The 12,865-nt window shown below is 53.6% G+C and overlaps 1 protein-coding gene across 1 annotated transcript in view; it reads right to left on the bottom strand.

The window, feature by feature from the left end:
- WNT3A (Wnt family member 3A) overlaps window positions 1-5,856 on the bottom strand; it is a 40,915-nt gene extending 35,059 nt beyond the window's left edge. Inside the window, exon 1 of the mRNA XM_084762377.1 lies at window positions 5,610-5,856. Coding sequence (XP_084618503.1) covers window positions 5,610-5,680 — 71 coding nt within the window. The 5' untranslated portion in view covers window positions 5,681-5,856. The remainder of the gene's footprint in view (window positions 1-5,609) is intronic.
- Window positions 5,857-12,865: the final 7,009 nt, after the last annotated feature.

The following is a 12,865-nucleotide window of genomic DNA, read 5'->3' as shown; positions in this document are numbered from 1 at the left end:
TGGACTCTAAGGAGGAGTGGGCTATGTGGCCCTTGCATTGTTAACAGCCTCCTTGAAGTTTCAGCCTTTGGAAGGGAGGGAAGTAACCAGTTCCCTTTCTCAGCTTTGGATTTTTGTAGCTCATCATGTCCCAGATAGCAAGACTGGTACCAGGTCAAATCCTCAGGAAGCCCTTTTCACACCATGAACCCATGACAGCCTTCTGCTGGTTATTTACACCCCTGGCTGCAGCTTCTGCGGCCAAGCAGAAGACAGGGCCTCCTTCTCCAGAGGTCTGTCAGAGATCCAAGTGGTCCTCCCCGAAGCCTCTCAGCCTAACAGCCCAGTTCTTCAGCTTCCCAGAATAGAAGCAAATGCCAAAAACCCAAAGGCCAGGCCAGCGGTGCTCACACCTGGGACCCAGGGCATATAGGGTGGGGAAGAGCTCAGCTGATGAGTTCAGGCTGGTACACAGGCTTAGATGCCTCCAAGACCAACCAGAGAAGAGCCGATTTGTTGGTGTGCTATCATTAAGCTACTGGGATACCACTCTCCACCCCCCCGCCCACCCCTGGAACTTTTTCAATTCCAGATTGCATTTCTGCAGATGATTGATTGATTATTCAGAATTAAGCTCTGGTCACACATCAAAAAGCACTGATCATATTCTGAGGACCAAGGTTTCCTATTCTTTTTTTTTTTTTTTTTTTTTTTGGCGGTGATGGGGGAGGGGGGTTCAAGACAGGGTTTCTCTGTGTAGCTTTGGCTGTCCTGGACTCCCTTTGTAGACCAGGCTCACATTGATCTGCCTGCCTCTGCCTCCCGAATGCTGGGATTAAAGGAGTGTGTGGTGCCACGCCCGGCTTGTTTCCTGAATCTTTAACCATACCAAATAGAAGAAGGATGGTTTGAGTTGCCAAGGGACTGGAAATTTCTGAGCCTCCAGGCCAGAGGTTTTGTTTTTCTTTTCTCCTGAGATGGGGTTTCTCTGTGTAGCTCTGGGTGTCCTGGAACTCACTCTGTAGACCAGGCTGGCCTCGAACTCAGAGATCCACTTGCCTCTGCTTCCACATGTGCTGGGATTAAAGGCATGTGGCACCACTGCCTGGCCAGGCCAAAAGCTTGTGTAAGAGACCAGATGTCTGTGTATTGGATTGGATTGGAAGTCACCAGGCCATTAATGATCACCTAGGAGTATACTAACTGATTTTGTATTGACTCACCCTCTGCTCTGGCCACAAAGGGGTCTGGGAAGCTTTTTGCAAATGAATGAGATGGAAAATCAATTTAAGAGGACATGAGGCTGGGTGGAAGGAAGACACCCAGCCTTGGAGACGCCCCCCATAGCATTTGGAGGGAGCATCAGAGTCTGGAAGGGCTAGGCAAGTTGGGCTCTGGAAGAGGCTGGCTTTGAATAATCCTCTGTGGTTGATGATGAAAGTTGGATGATTGGCAGTTCGGGGGTAGCAACACCTAGCTCCGTGCTCCAGGACTTGCAATATTAGTAGTAGTGGTGATTTGCTTAATGTCTTGATTTATTTTGATTTGTGAGTTTTATGTTGGCTACTGACCAAGGAGGTGAGAGAAGGGAAGAAGGGAGAAAAAGGGAAGGAGGGAACAGAATGATTGACAGAGGTGGGTCGATGGGGGAGGGGGAGGAGCAAGAAGATGAGGGAGGAGTGGGCTTTAATGGCTGGAGTGGGATGAAGCCTCATCATAAAGGACAGCTCTGGAGTAGGCTCTGCAGCCCTGCCTGGAACAAGCCAGGAGATTTACCTGTCTCTGTCTAGCTGGCCTCTCATCTCCTTGCCTGCTCTGAGCAGCAGCTATGCACCTGCTCGCCTTGGCAACCTGGTGATGCCAGCTGGATCATCCACCTCTTCTGTAACCTTCTCTCCACCTTCTACCCCTCCCCCCACACCCCCTCCTGACTCTCTCACTTACCCTGTGTGTTCCACCTGGAGGGTTTGTTCCTCCCACTGTGGGGCAGACTGCTGGCAGCCATCACCAGGACACAAAGTGATGGGAAGACAGCTAAGAGCATTGACTCCCAGGCTGCTGGCTGTGCCCAGCAGTGCATGGGCACCCTCTTCTCGGGGTGGCAGAGAAGAGGAGCTAGAGCTGGTCCTAAAGAAACAGGACCCCTTAAAGTGTCCCTGGGGGACCCCTTAAAGTGTCCCTGGGACACATCACACAGTTTCAGGGATACCCAGAGAGGACATTTGTCAGAAGCTACTGAGGAGCCGTGAGAGAGCTGGGCACTCTTCCCCGCCTGCTCTGCAGTGTTATTTTCTATGCTCAGGAGCTGGTGGTCCAGCAGGAATGTGTCCACAGGAGAGGGTCCCTGATGAAGAAGGGAGAAAGGGGAGCTGGGAAGTAGCTACTACATAAACAGGAAATCCACGTGGCAGCGAGGGCGTGGGCTAAGTGTCAGGGTGAGGACTGAGAATCGAGGCAAGAAGTGGCTGGTGAGGGTGGGAATGCAGCAGTGCAGTCTGTGGAGGGCCCAGAAGAATTTCTAAGTTTTTTTTTACAGAGTCAATTCTCTGCCACAAGGCTGACCTCTCAGACAGGAGTTGATAAGAAGGAAGGAGGGGGAGGGAGGGAAGCCCCCGGCACATCTTAGATGTCTTCCAGTGTCCTCCGATGGGCTCCGCTTTCTTTTAGCCCCAGGGAACTGCTCCTCTTCCCCTGGAGTGTTTCCAATGAGTTCTAACACTGTGAGAAGAGAACCTGGCAAACAGAGTGGGAAAAGCCAAAAAGAACCTGCCTGTGGGACTTGGTCTGGTCCGCTTGCCTGCCCCTTGCCCCAGTAGCTGAAGTTCCCAGGACAGATGCAATTGGAGGTCTTACTTTGGGATGGGCCTGGCCCTCTATGGTACCAGGACTGGCATTGGGATTGAACACATCATTCCTCAGAGCAGATCCTGTGGAGGTGGTGGACTTGCATGGTCCCACGAAGGAGCAGGAGCACCAACCTTCTCCTTCTCCCTCTCCCCCTCACCCCCAAGAGCGGCACCAACTTCAAAAGCCTAATTACTCCTGATTTGAGACTTCCTGGTTTTGTTCCTCCAGGTGAGGAGGTTTGGGGGCTGCCTGCCGTTCACTTTCACTTTCATAGGTAAGGGGAGCTGGGGACTGGGAGGCAGGCTCAGGCTAGACAGGAGGTGAAGTGAACCGGTCAATGGATAGGCTGAGGGTAAGTGTAACAAATCATAAGAAAGGGTTTTTTCAGGTTCCCGGTTTTGCCTCTGGGTAGTGTTCAGCGGCAGCAGCACACCCCGCAGTGGACTCGATGTCCCTCCACTTTGGAAGCTATGCCTCATCTAGGCTCAGGACTGGGCAGGAGAAAAGAGGAGATGCTTGAAGCTCGGAGAAGTAGAAAGCGCAAAGCAACCTTTATTAGGGAGGCCGCTAGCACAGTGTATAAAGTGACTGCAGCCGCTGCTGCTCTTTTTAGGGGACCCTCTCTCTCCATTCTGCCAGCATGCCCTATCCAGCTGACGCTTAGAGCTTGCGGAGGCCGGTTGGGGGGTGCAGCGATGGGGGGGCCTGAGAGGGAATAGAGGAGGCAGGAGAGGAACGAGGTCTTGTCCCCAGGAAGCCAGTATCCCAGAGTGGGGGGCTGGGGGCTGGGGGCTGGGAGCTGTGTCTCAGGAAGCAGAATTGTTAAGTGTGAGAATCCTACAGAGAACAAAGTGGGAGTAGGTGGTGGGCGGAGAGGTGGCCCTTGTCACCCACCCCTATGAATACCAGGTGGACTTCCGTATCACTTTCTGGGGCCAAAGGGGCTGCCCCAGTCCTTTGAGGGAAGGGGTGGGAAGGCTAAGGGCCTCACTTTTTTCACACCCCTCCCCTCTCACCTGGAGGGTGCCCGGTGCACCCGAGGGGGTCCAACAGCCCAGGTGAAAAGGAAGCTATACTTCTTTTGGCCAGGGTGGACCCGGCTAGAGAGGACCACCACCATCCACCCACCCCCCCCCCCGACGACGACCATAGGGACAAAAATCCCAGGACGCGGAGTAGCCAGGAGGCTGGCGACAAGGCCCTTCTTTATGGGAGTAGAGCGGGGGCGAAGGCGCTTCCTCTTGAGCCCAGGAATTCAGCGGCGGCGGGTTCTAATTAGAAGCCTGGTGCAGGAGCGGGCAACCCGTGGGGCTCCCTCGGACGCGCTGCCCCTGGCTCCCCGCGAACGGCGGGACGCGGCTAATGTGTCAGCGCTCCTAGACGCGCCCGTCGCAGCCCTCGCTCCCGGAGGCCATAGGGCTCCACAGGTGCCGCTCCGGGACTTAAAATCTCATGGAAGCCAAGGCTCTGCTAGACCCCTGTAGAGCGCACCCGCTCCGCAGCAGCCTCCCCAGCCCCTAGCAACTCCCGGCTGCCCACCTTCTATCCCTACAGCGGCGCGGGCCCTGCATCCCCACCCCAGGCTTCTCAGCTCTTCTCCTGAAGCATCTCGAAGAGAAAAATGATTATCGGATTAGATGTACTTCAGCTCGCTGGGTCCCCCCTTCCCCTCGGCATAATTATTATAATTCCAGGCAAGCTGTCGGAGAGTGTTCCTGAGGGAAAGGGGGGGGGGTGTTGCGCATGTTTGTGGGAGGCTTCTGTCCAACTGAGTCTCCACCCGCGCGGCGCGTCCCGGCCCCTGGGCGCTCGCATTCCTCTCGCTTGTGTTCCAGAGATTTGCGCATCTGATCCTGGCCTTAAGTCTGTGCTCCAGGCAGGGAGGAGGGTATTAAAACACCTAGAGGAAGGGTCGCCCCAACTTCTTCTCCGCTCAGGGTACGTGCGGAGGACATAAGGCCTGAGAGCCAGGACCGTTCCTTTGCTTAATCTCACTCTATCCCCAGGCTGAGAAGGGTCTTCTCGTAGTGTACCTTGTCCAGAGTGGAGGATGCTGTCCAGCTCTCCAGGGCTGGATCCCCGAAGCCTCTGCCCCTAGAACCTCAAATCCCTTTCTTTACCTGCTGCTCAACTCTCTCGGCAGCAGTGTTTCCTTGTGGACGGCTGTGGACGGCAGACAGACCCCTCCAACCCGACAGCCACTAAGAAGCGACAGCAACAGCTTTGGGGAAGCGCGCAGGGCTCCGGGTTGGCCACGGTGCGCCTTGCCCCAGGCTCCGCGCCACTCCCCGCCTGGTCTCGGACTATCTTTACGTAACTGCGTTGTCCCGAGCTGTTCGGTCTTGTCTTGCCGACTTTGTCTTAAAATGTGTATGTGTGTGTGTGTGTGTGTGTGTGTGTGTGTGTGTGTGTGTGTGTGTGTGTGTGTGTGTAAGAGGGTCCCTAATAAGAGTGTCGCTTTTCCTCGCGCTGCTTTCCTTTTACATTCTCCTCAACCATCGCCTCTGCGATGTCATGTGCTAACCCGCTTTCTGCCGCTCTTGTTCGACGCCAGGGACAGCATGGACTTTCACTGCCCTCCCTCTCCGCCTGCCAAGGGAATCAATGTCCCCGGAAGCTCTGCCACCCGCGTCCCAGCCGCGGCCCGAACAGGTCCAAGTGGCAGCCAAGAAAAACAACCGGTCCGCAACCAGTGAGCGGAGCGACGGTGGGGGCCCTGCCCCAGGCCACGGCTGCCCTAGGATGGCACTAGGGCCGGGGAGAACGCAAGTAGACTCACTCACCACCAGATCGGGTAGCTGCCCAGAGCCTGTTCGAGGCTGCAGAGCACTAGGAGGTATCCGAGAGGAGCCATCGCGGGCTTGAGCGCGCAGGGCGGGGAGTCCGCCCCGAGAGCGCTAGCGCCGGGGCTGGCCCGGCCCTAGGAGGTGGCCCGGCTGCAGTGGTGCTGAGTCCTCTGTGGCAGCGGGGTGCGCGGGGTTCCCGGGTGTGCACCGGTACACGGGCTCCGAGGGCGGCGCTGCGCCAGGTGGGCCGGCGGCCGGGCGGCGGGCCGAGGCCCTGGGCGGCGCGGGGCGGCGGGGGCGGGGCAGCGCCGCGGGGGGCGCCTGCCGGGGCTGGGGCCGGGGCGGGGCGGGCAGGGGGCGGGCGGGGCGGGCAGGGGGCGGGCGGGGCCCTAGGGGCCGTGGGTGCGCGGGGTGCTAGGGTGAATGGGAGCGCTCCAGGCGCTGAGGTGTTGAAGGTGTGTGCAGAGTGCGGGGTGTGTCGTTGTTCGTGGAGGGGGTGCTGGGGTGCTCGCGGGGTGCTGGGACACTGCAGGTATGTGACGGGGTGCAATGCGCGCCGGGATGCACAGGGTGTTAGATGTGCCCAGGTGTGCATAGGGAGTTCTTCTGCACCACCACGGTAGTGGCCTTCCAGGGCCGCGCTACGTCAGCTGGGAATTGCACTGCGTAGACCTCTGGCTTGGGCTTGGTCCTTCCCGGTCTCAACCTATTGGGTCACTGTGCCAGGCCCTGGATCTTCAGTCCCGGGCGCCCAGAGCTCCAGGCAAGATACACAGCGCCCCGCCAACCCCCGCCGCTCCTCCCGCTCCATCCCCAGCGCTTTTTTCTCTTCTGCTACATCCTGTCTCTAGCTCTTGGCCGCGTTGAAGCTCCTCTTATCCATAACCTAGTCTCGGGAGTCAGTTTGTAGCCACACCCCTGCCAGGAGCACGGACCACTGCCCTACCCTGTGGGCAGGTAGCCTTTAGGCAGTCCGAGTACAAGAATTGACCCTTCTACAATACCCTTCGTTTCCTGCCGGGGAAGACAACACAGAAACCCATGGAAAGGGAGTTGCAGCCCGTGGGCGCAGGCTCCGAGACCATCACTTCTAGCTCAAGGCAGTAACCAGCCACTCAGGCAGAACAATTTCACGATTTCGACAAGTTATTGTTTTTCTGATTGGGAAGGCAAAGTGAGTTTTCCAAAGTCGTACACACTGATTCCTACTGGCTGAGGCCATTTGCAGGATTTTGTAGCCCAGCAAAAGACGCTAGGAGTTTTTTTTTTTTAATTCGAGGACAAAGTACAAGTTTGGATGTGCTCCAGCTTCTCCCTGGGGCACCTAAAGGTATAACAGGTAAGAGACACCTCCCGCCAGGGATTGGTCCTCAGCACACTGTAAAGGAAGCTCAGCAGGAATGTGTGTGTGTGTGTGTGTGTGTGTGTGTGAGTGTGAGTGTGTGTGTGTGTGTGTGTCATTTTGAATTAAAAGAAGAACCACCATAAGAGTTACAAATGCAAGTTTCGAGCTGACCCCTTGCTCCTGAGTCATGACTCACCCTGTGGCTTGGGATGGAAGCATTAAGTGGGCTCCGGTGTGTGTGGGGCTGCGCACGGTTGCTTCTTAGAGCAGGAGATACCCAGATAGATGTCCCTGTACGCTTAGTATAGACCGGAGAAACAGCCTGCTCCCTGGAGCCTGCCTCCTCCCACCCCATGTCCACAGTGCTTTACCATGAGCAAAGGGAGCTCATGGTGTCGATTTGAGGCTGTCACCCAGAGTTTTACAGACCCTGGCTCCAGGAGTCACCTGGAGCTGGCATCAGGAGACCCAAGTGTAGAGAGATAGCTGTTCTTTTTCTTATGCCCCACCATTTGTGAGGCTGCACAGTCTAAGTAAATCTGGCCTTTGTCCGCCCTCCCTCGCCTGAGTCTCTACTAGACCCCTACTCTCAGGGGGGAGGGGGGAGGGGGGAGGGGGAGGGGGGTGAGAACTCTGGAATGAGACGGGGAGGGAGGAGAGCTGGCTCACCAGTACTTTGGACTTTCCCTCTCTCTCAGTGAAAATCCCACCCAATTATCGAATTACTGGGGGGAACCTAGGCTATGGATGCTGGGCTGGGGGTGGAGGTGGGGGAGTGGGTGGGGGAGCTGAGCCCAGCAGGCAGGCTTCCAACACCTCCACTTTCCAAGTGATGAGGTCTGGGGATTAGAGCAATGGTGAGGAACACTCCAGAGGCTGCTGGCTCTCCAGACACAAAGGAGAAGGATGATAAGAACCCACAAGCCCGAAGCATCCTTGTTCTCCATAGAACGTTTGGTGGTTCCACCAAACAGGGGCATGTCGGTTCTGTTCTCTCAGGCCACCCCCCTACCCTATCCGTCTGCAAAGCTTTTCTCTGGTCCCTTGGTTTCTTCCATCTTCTCTAAGAGGCCACCTGTGGGTGGTGGGCACCAAAGGGCCGGTACCCTACCGGTACCCTGCTATTAGGACAGCAGGAGCCAGAGTTGAGATCCTGTATGAGTGTTAAGTTCTGTCTCTACCGGGGCTTGCAGGTGGGGCTCTGTCTTGTTGAGGGGGTTCACTGGAGGCTTCAATCATCACACTATCCCTTCAGGACAGTGGAGCAAATGGAGCTGGGGGCGGGGAGCAAGTGGGGAGTCGATGCTGGGCTGGGGACATCCAAGACAGTGCAAACAGAGGCTCTTCTTGGACTCCCTGCAGCTGTATTGGCCCCTGACCCTGCAATGCCAGCTAGAGGGAGGGAAAGAACAGAGAGGCGAGGCGGGGAACCAGAGCACCTTGGTTCCCCCCCCACCCCCCCACCCCCCCCCCCCCCCGTGGGAAGGCACTAGCCTTCCCAAGCAGCCTATGCCAGGCTTGCTCAGAATTTGTAGGCAACCACCAAGATGTGAGAGGCCGTGCTCTCTTCTGGATCTCATCACAGAGCAGCAGATAGCAGCTCCCCATGAACCTGGGGACGGCTGCTCACTCAGTGTGTGTGGGTCATTGTCGTCAGAGGGCTTTTCTACTACACTGGGACCTCTAGAAGTCTCTTCCATCCTTCCATTTTTTTTTTTTTTTACATTCTTCCTTACCTTATTCACTACTTCCCCTTCTCTTTTTCTTCCTTCCTGCCTGCCTCCCTTTTTTGGCCTGGAACTCACTAGTTAACTGTCTGGCCTTGGACTTGCTCTCCACTTGCCTCAGGCCTTGTTTTGCAGCAGCAGCTGTGTCCCATCACTCCCAGTGTTTCTTTATGCCCCCTGACTAACAGCCTGCCTTTGGGGGGCTGTGCAGGCCATCACACACCTACATTTTGTCTCTTATATTGGGCGCACTTGCATTGCCTACGGTTTCCTCTTTGTCTGGAGATCAGGGTGTTCCTGGGAGCGCCCTCTGCTGTCTCCTAAGGAGCTGTCCCTTACCAGCCAGTGTGTCTCCAAACCGAATACTTAAAGGGGGATAGGACAGCATCTGTACCTTGGTTACATGGGTGGGCTTGGTGAATGCGTGGTAAATGCTGAAAGGTGAGACCAAGTCCTTTTGTTTGTTTGTTTGTTTTGTTTTGTTTTTGAGACAGGGTTTCTCTCTGTAGCCTTGGCCGTCCTGGACTCACTTTGTAGACCAGGCTGGTCTCAAACTCACATCAATCTGCCTACCTCTGTCTCCCGAGCGCTGGGATTAAAGGCGTGCACCACCACACCCGGCGAGACCAAGTCCTTTTAACTACAGGTCTTCTCCAAGCACAACTGAGAGAGCTGACCTAGCATGGGATGGAAACATGGGTGAGACCTCTGAGCCAGTATTGCAAATGGCTTGTGGTGACTGAGGGTGTTTGAGGTTTCTCTGTGCAAACCATTTTGGAGCTGAGCCTCAAGGGACTGTGGTTTTGAGGAGAAAAAATGCCACTGTGTATGAGTGGTCCTGGAGGAAAATCATTTTTGTTCCAACAAAGGGATTAATGAGCAGTAGGCAGGGTGGGATTCCAAGGGCAGAGAGGGCAGCCCCTTCAATCCCTGCCTCTCAGGTGCTTCCTTCCTTCCTTCCAGCAATTTCCCTGACTGATCCTGTGAGGTCCTTCCCAGGATCTTTTCACAGGACTGCATCCTCTGAGCTCAGAGACAGAAAGTTGCAGAGTTTTCTCTATATCCAGGCTAAAAGAAATATCTAGCCACCTAGGTGGCCGTGGCAGAGCACACCTGTAATCCCAGCACTCGGGGAAGCAGAGGCAGGCAGGCAGCTCTCTGTGAGTTTGAGGCCAGCCTGGTCTACAATGCAAGTCCAGGACAGCCGAGGCTACGCAGAGAAACTCTGTCTCAAACAAAACAAAACAAGATCCAAGCAATATACAGAAGCTAACTTTTAAAAATCCACATACATCAAAAGAAGTGTGTGGGTAGTGATGGAGACCAACCTCAGGGATTTGCACACAGGCCCTCTGACACTGAGCCACAGCCAATGCATGTTACTTTAATATTTTTATTTTATTTAACAATTTTATGCAGATGAGTGTTTCCCTGAACATATGTATGTGTATCACATTTGTGCCTGGTACCCAAAGAGGTTAGAAATGGTTATCAGATTCCCTGGAACTGGAGCTGCAGATGTTTGTAAACCACCATGCAGGTGCTGTGAACAGAACCCAGGTCCTAAGCAAGAGCAGAAGTTGCTCTTAGTCAGTGGCTCATCTTTTGAGCCTCCTTTATTTTCATTTTTATTTTGAAATTTTACCGTGTATGGGAATTTTGTCTGCATGTATATATGTATGTGCACCATATACATGTAGTATCAGTAGAGGCCAGAAAGAGAGTATCAGATCCTCTGGACCTGGAGATACAAACAGCTGTTAGCCACCATGTCAGCAACGTGAACTGAACCCAGGCCCTTTGTAAGAGTAGCCAGAGCTCTTAATCATAGAGCTATCTCTCTGGTTCCATGCCTCCTTTTTTACCCCCCCAGAGACTGGGTTTCTCTATGTAACAGCTCTAGCTGCCCTGGAACTCCCTCTGTAGACCAGGCTGGCCTTAAACTCACAGAGATCCGCCTGCCTCTGCCTCCCAAGCGCTGGGATTAAAGGCATGCGCCACCACCACCCAGTGAGACAATAATTTTATATTTTAAAAAAATTAACTAAAATTGTTATGTAATTCTGGAACTTGTTGTGTAGACCAGGGCCTTTCCTCTAATTCAAAGATATCTGCCTATTTCTGCCTCCTGAATTCTAGGATTAAGGGCATGTTCCACTGCACCTGGTTAATTTCATTCTTCAACAACTGTAGCTCCTCACCAGCCAAAACCAGCATCTACAGGCTGATGTGTATACTGTCTTTGCTTTTTTTTTTTTTTAAGATGTATTTATTATGTATACAATGCTTTGCCTGCATGTACACCTGCAGGCCAGAAGAGGGCACCAGATCTCATTATAGATGGTTGTGAGCCACCATGTGGTTGCTGGAAATTGAACTCAGGACCTTTGGAAGAGCTGACAGTACCCTTAACCTCTGAGCCATCTCTCCAGCCCACTGTCTTTGCTATTAATAGTAGAAACAGCCTCCAAGACCAGCCTCACAGAGACAAGATCGTAGAGGAATTTAGAACCATCTGCCCTAAAATGAAGCATCCCATGCCTAACAGAGAGCTCTGTGGACAGCAGAAAACATGTGACATCACGCTTGGAGTTCTCTGGGCACCCTGGGATGCCTTGACACACACTTTGAGAAAGGCAGCACTAAAAGAAGAAGACAGAACTGTGCCCCAGATGCATGGGTGTGTGCAGCTGACAAGAAGAAATGATTCAGCCACATCTGTTCCTGGAGCTGTCCTTCAAGAGTGAACCCTCTTGACTTTGAACTCTGGTCTTCTACTTGCTTCTACCCTCCTGGTTAGGTCACTTAACAGCCATCTGTGTAACACAAACTTGTCTGTGTGGGTTGTTCGGTCCTGTTGGTGCTGTGTGCTTTTCCTCATAGCCAGCGAGCTTCCTGTTCACCCAGGACTGATTTTCCTTCTTTTCTCTTCTCTCATCCCCTCCATCCCCTGCATCTTCTCAGGAACCAAGACTATTGCTACTTGGACTGCTGTGTCCGTGGAAATCATTGGCATGGGCATGTCTTTGCAGGGCCTTTGCAAGCAAGGTTTCCAGCTTAGGGCAGTCTATCTTTGAGGGTGGCCTCCCTTTGCCTTCTGTGCGAGGATGTTTGTACGGTCTGTGTCTGGTCTGTACTCTGTCTCCAACGCGGATGGGGCTTGTTCCCAGCGCTTTATTCAGACTGCCCTGTTGCTCGCTGTCTGAGCTTGTGCCAGGCATGTGCGGCCCTAGCAGCTGTTCCTCCTGTGATGTTGTGCCCACCAGCTGTCTGGGTGTTCTGCTTCCTTAGCCATGCCCCTTGCCTCAGCATCTTGCGCTCCTGATTTATCTCAGTGTGTCCCTCCTACCAGATTATCTGTTTCTTATATTGAGGCCTCCTTCCTTCATTCCTTCCTTCATTCTTTCTTGTTTGTTTTGGGATAGGGAGCTCCTGTATCCTAAGGCTGATCTTGCTGAGGCTGTGGATGACTTGATAGTGACGCCTTTGCTTCTGAGTGCCTTATTTCCTTAGCTTACAGGAATACTTACACTCCCTCCCCTCCCCAGCCTTTATCCCGAGTCTTTACCTTCTGCGGTTTCAGTCACCGTCAGTCAACAGCATTCCAGAAACACTGTAGAAAAATTCCAGAAATAGCCGGGCGTGGTGGCACACGCCTTTAATCCCAGCACTGGGAGGCAGAGGCAGACAGATCTCTGTGAGTTTGAGGCCAGCCTGGTCTACAAAGAGAGTTCCAGGACAGCTGAGGCTACGCAGAGAAACCCTGTCTGAACACCCTCCCCCCAAATCCAGAAACAAATAATTCATGAATTCTAAATTTCCCTCCATCGTGTGCAGTGTGATGAAATCTGACTCTGCTCCATGTGTAATGTCTATCACCTCTTTACCCCACTGCCCAACACACCCACATTGTGAACTCTGCCCTCTCCTTAAATCTGTTATCACATCGACAATATCCACACCACTGTGCTTCCGTTTAAGTGACCCTTTCTTTACTCAAGAGCCCAAAAGAGTAGTGATGCTGGAATTAAAATATGTCAAAGAGAAGCTAGAAAGTGTTTTTCTTTTATTAAAATGGTAAAAAGTTTTCAATAAGGAAAGAAAAACGGCAGTATGCTGAGATTGCCAAGACTGAGTGGTCTGTCTTCAGAGCCGAGAGGAGGGAAATGCTTCTGTTTACT

The sequence above is a fragment of the Acomys minous genome, assembly GCF_964271855.1.
Source record: "Acomys minous genome assembly, chromosome: 16".
NCBI classification, from domain to species: Eukaryota; Metazoa; Chordata; class Mammalia; order Rodentia; family Muridae; genus Acomys; species Acomys minous.
Note: the sequence above shows the minus strand (reverse complement) of the source record. Positions and strands in the feature narration are given on the sequence as shown.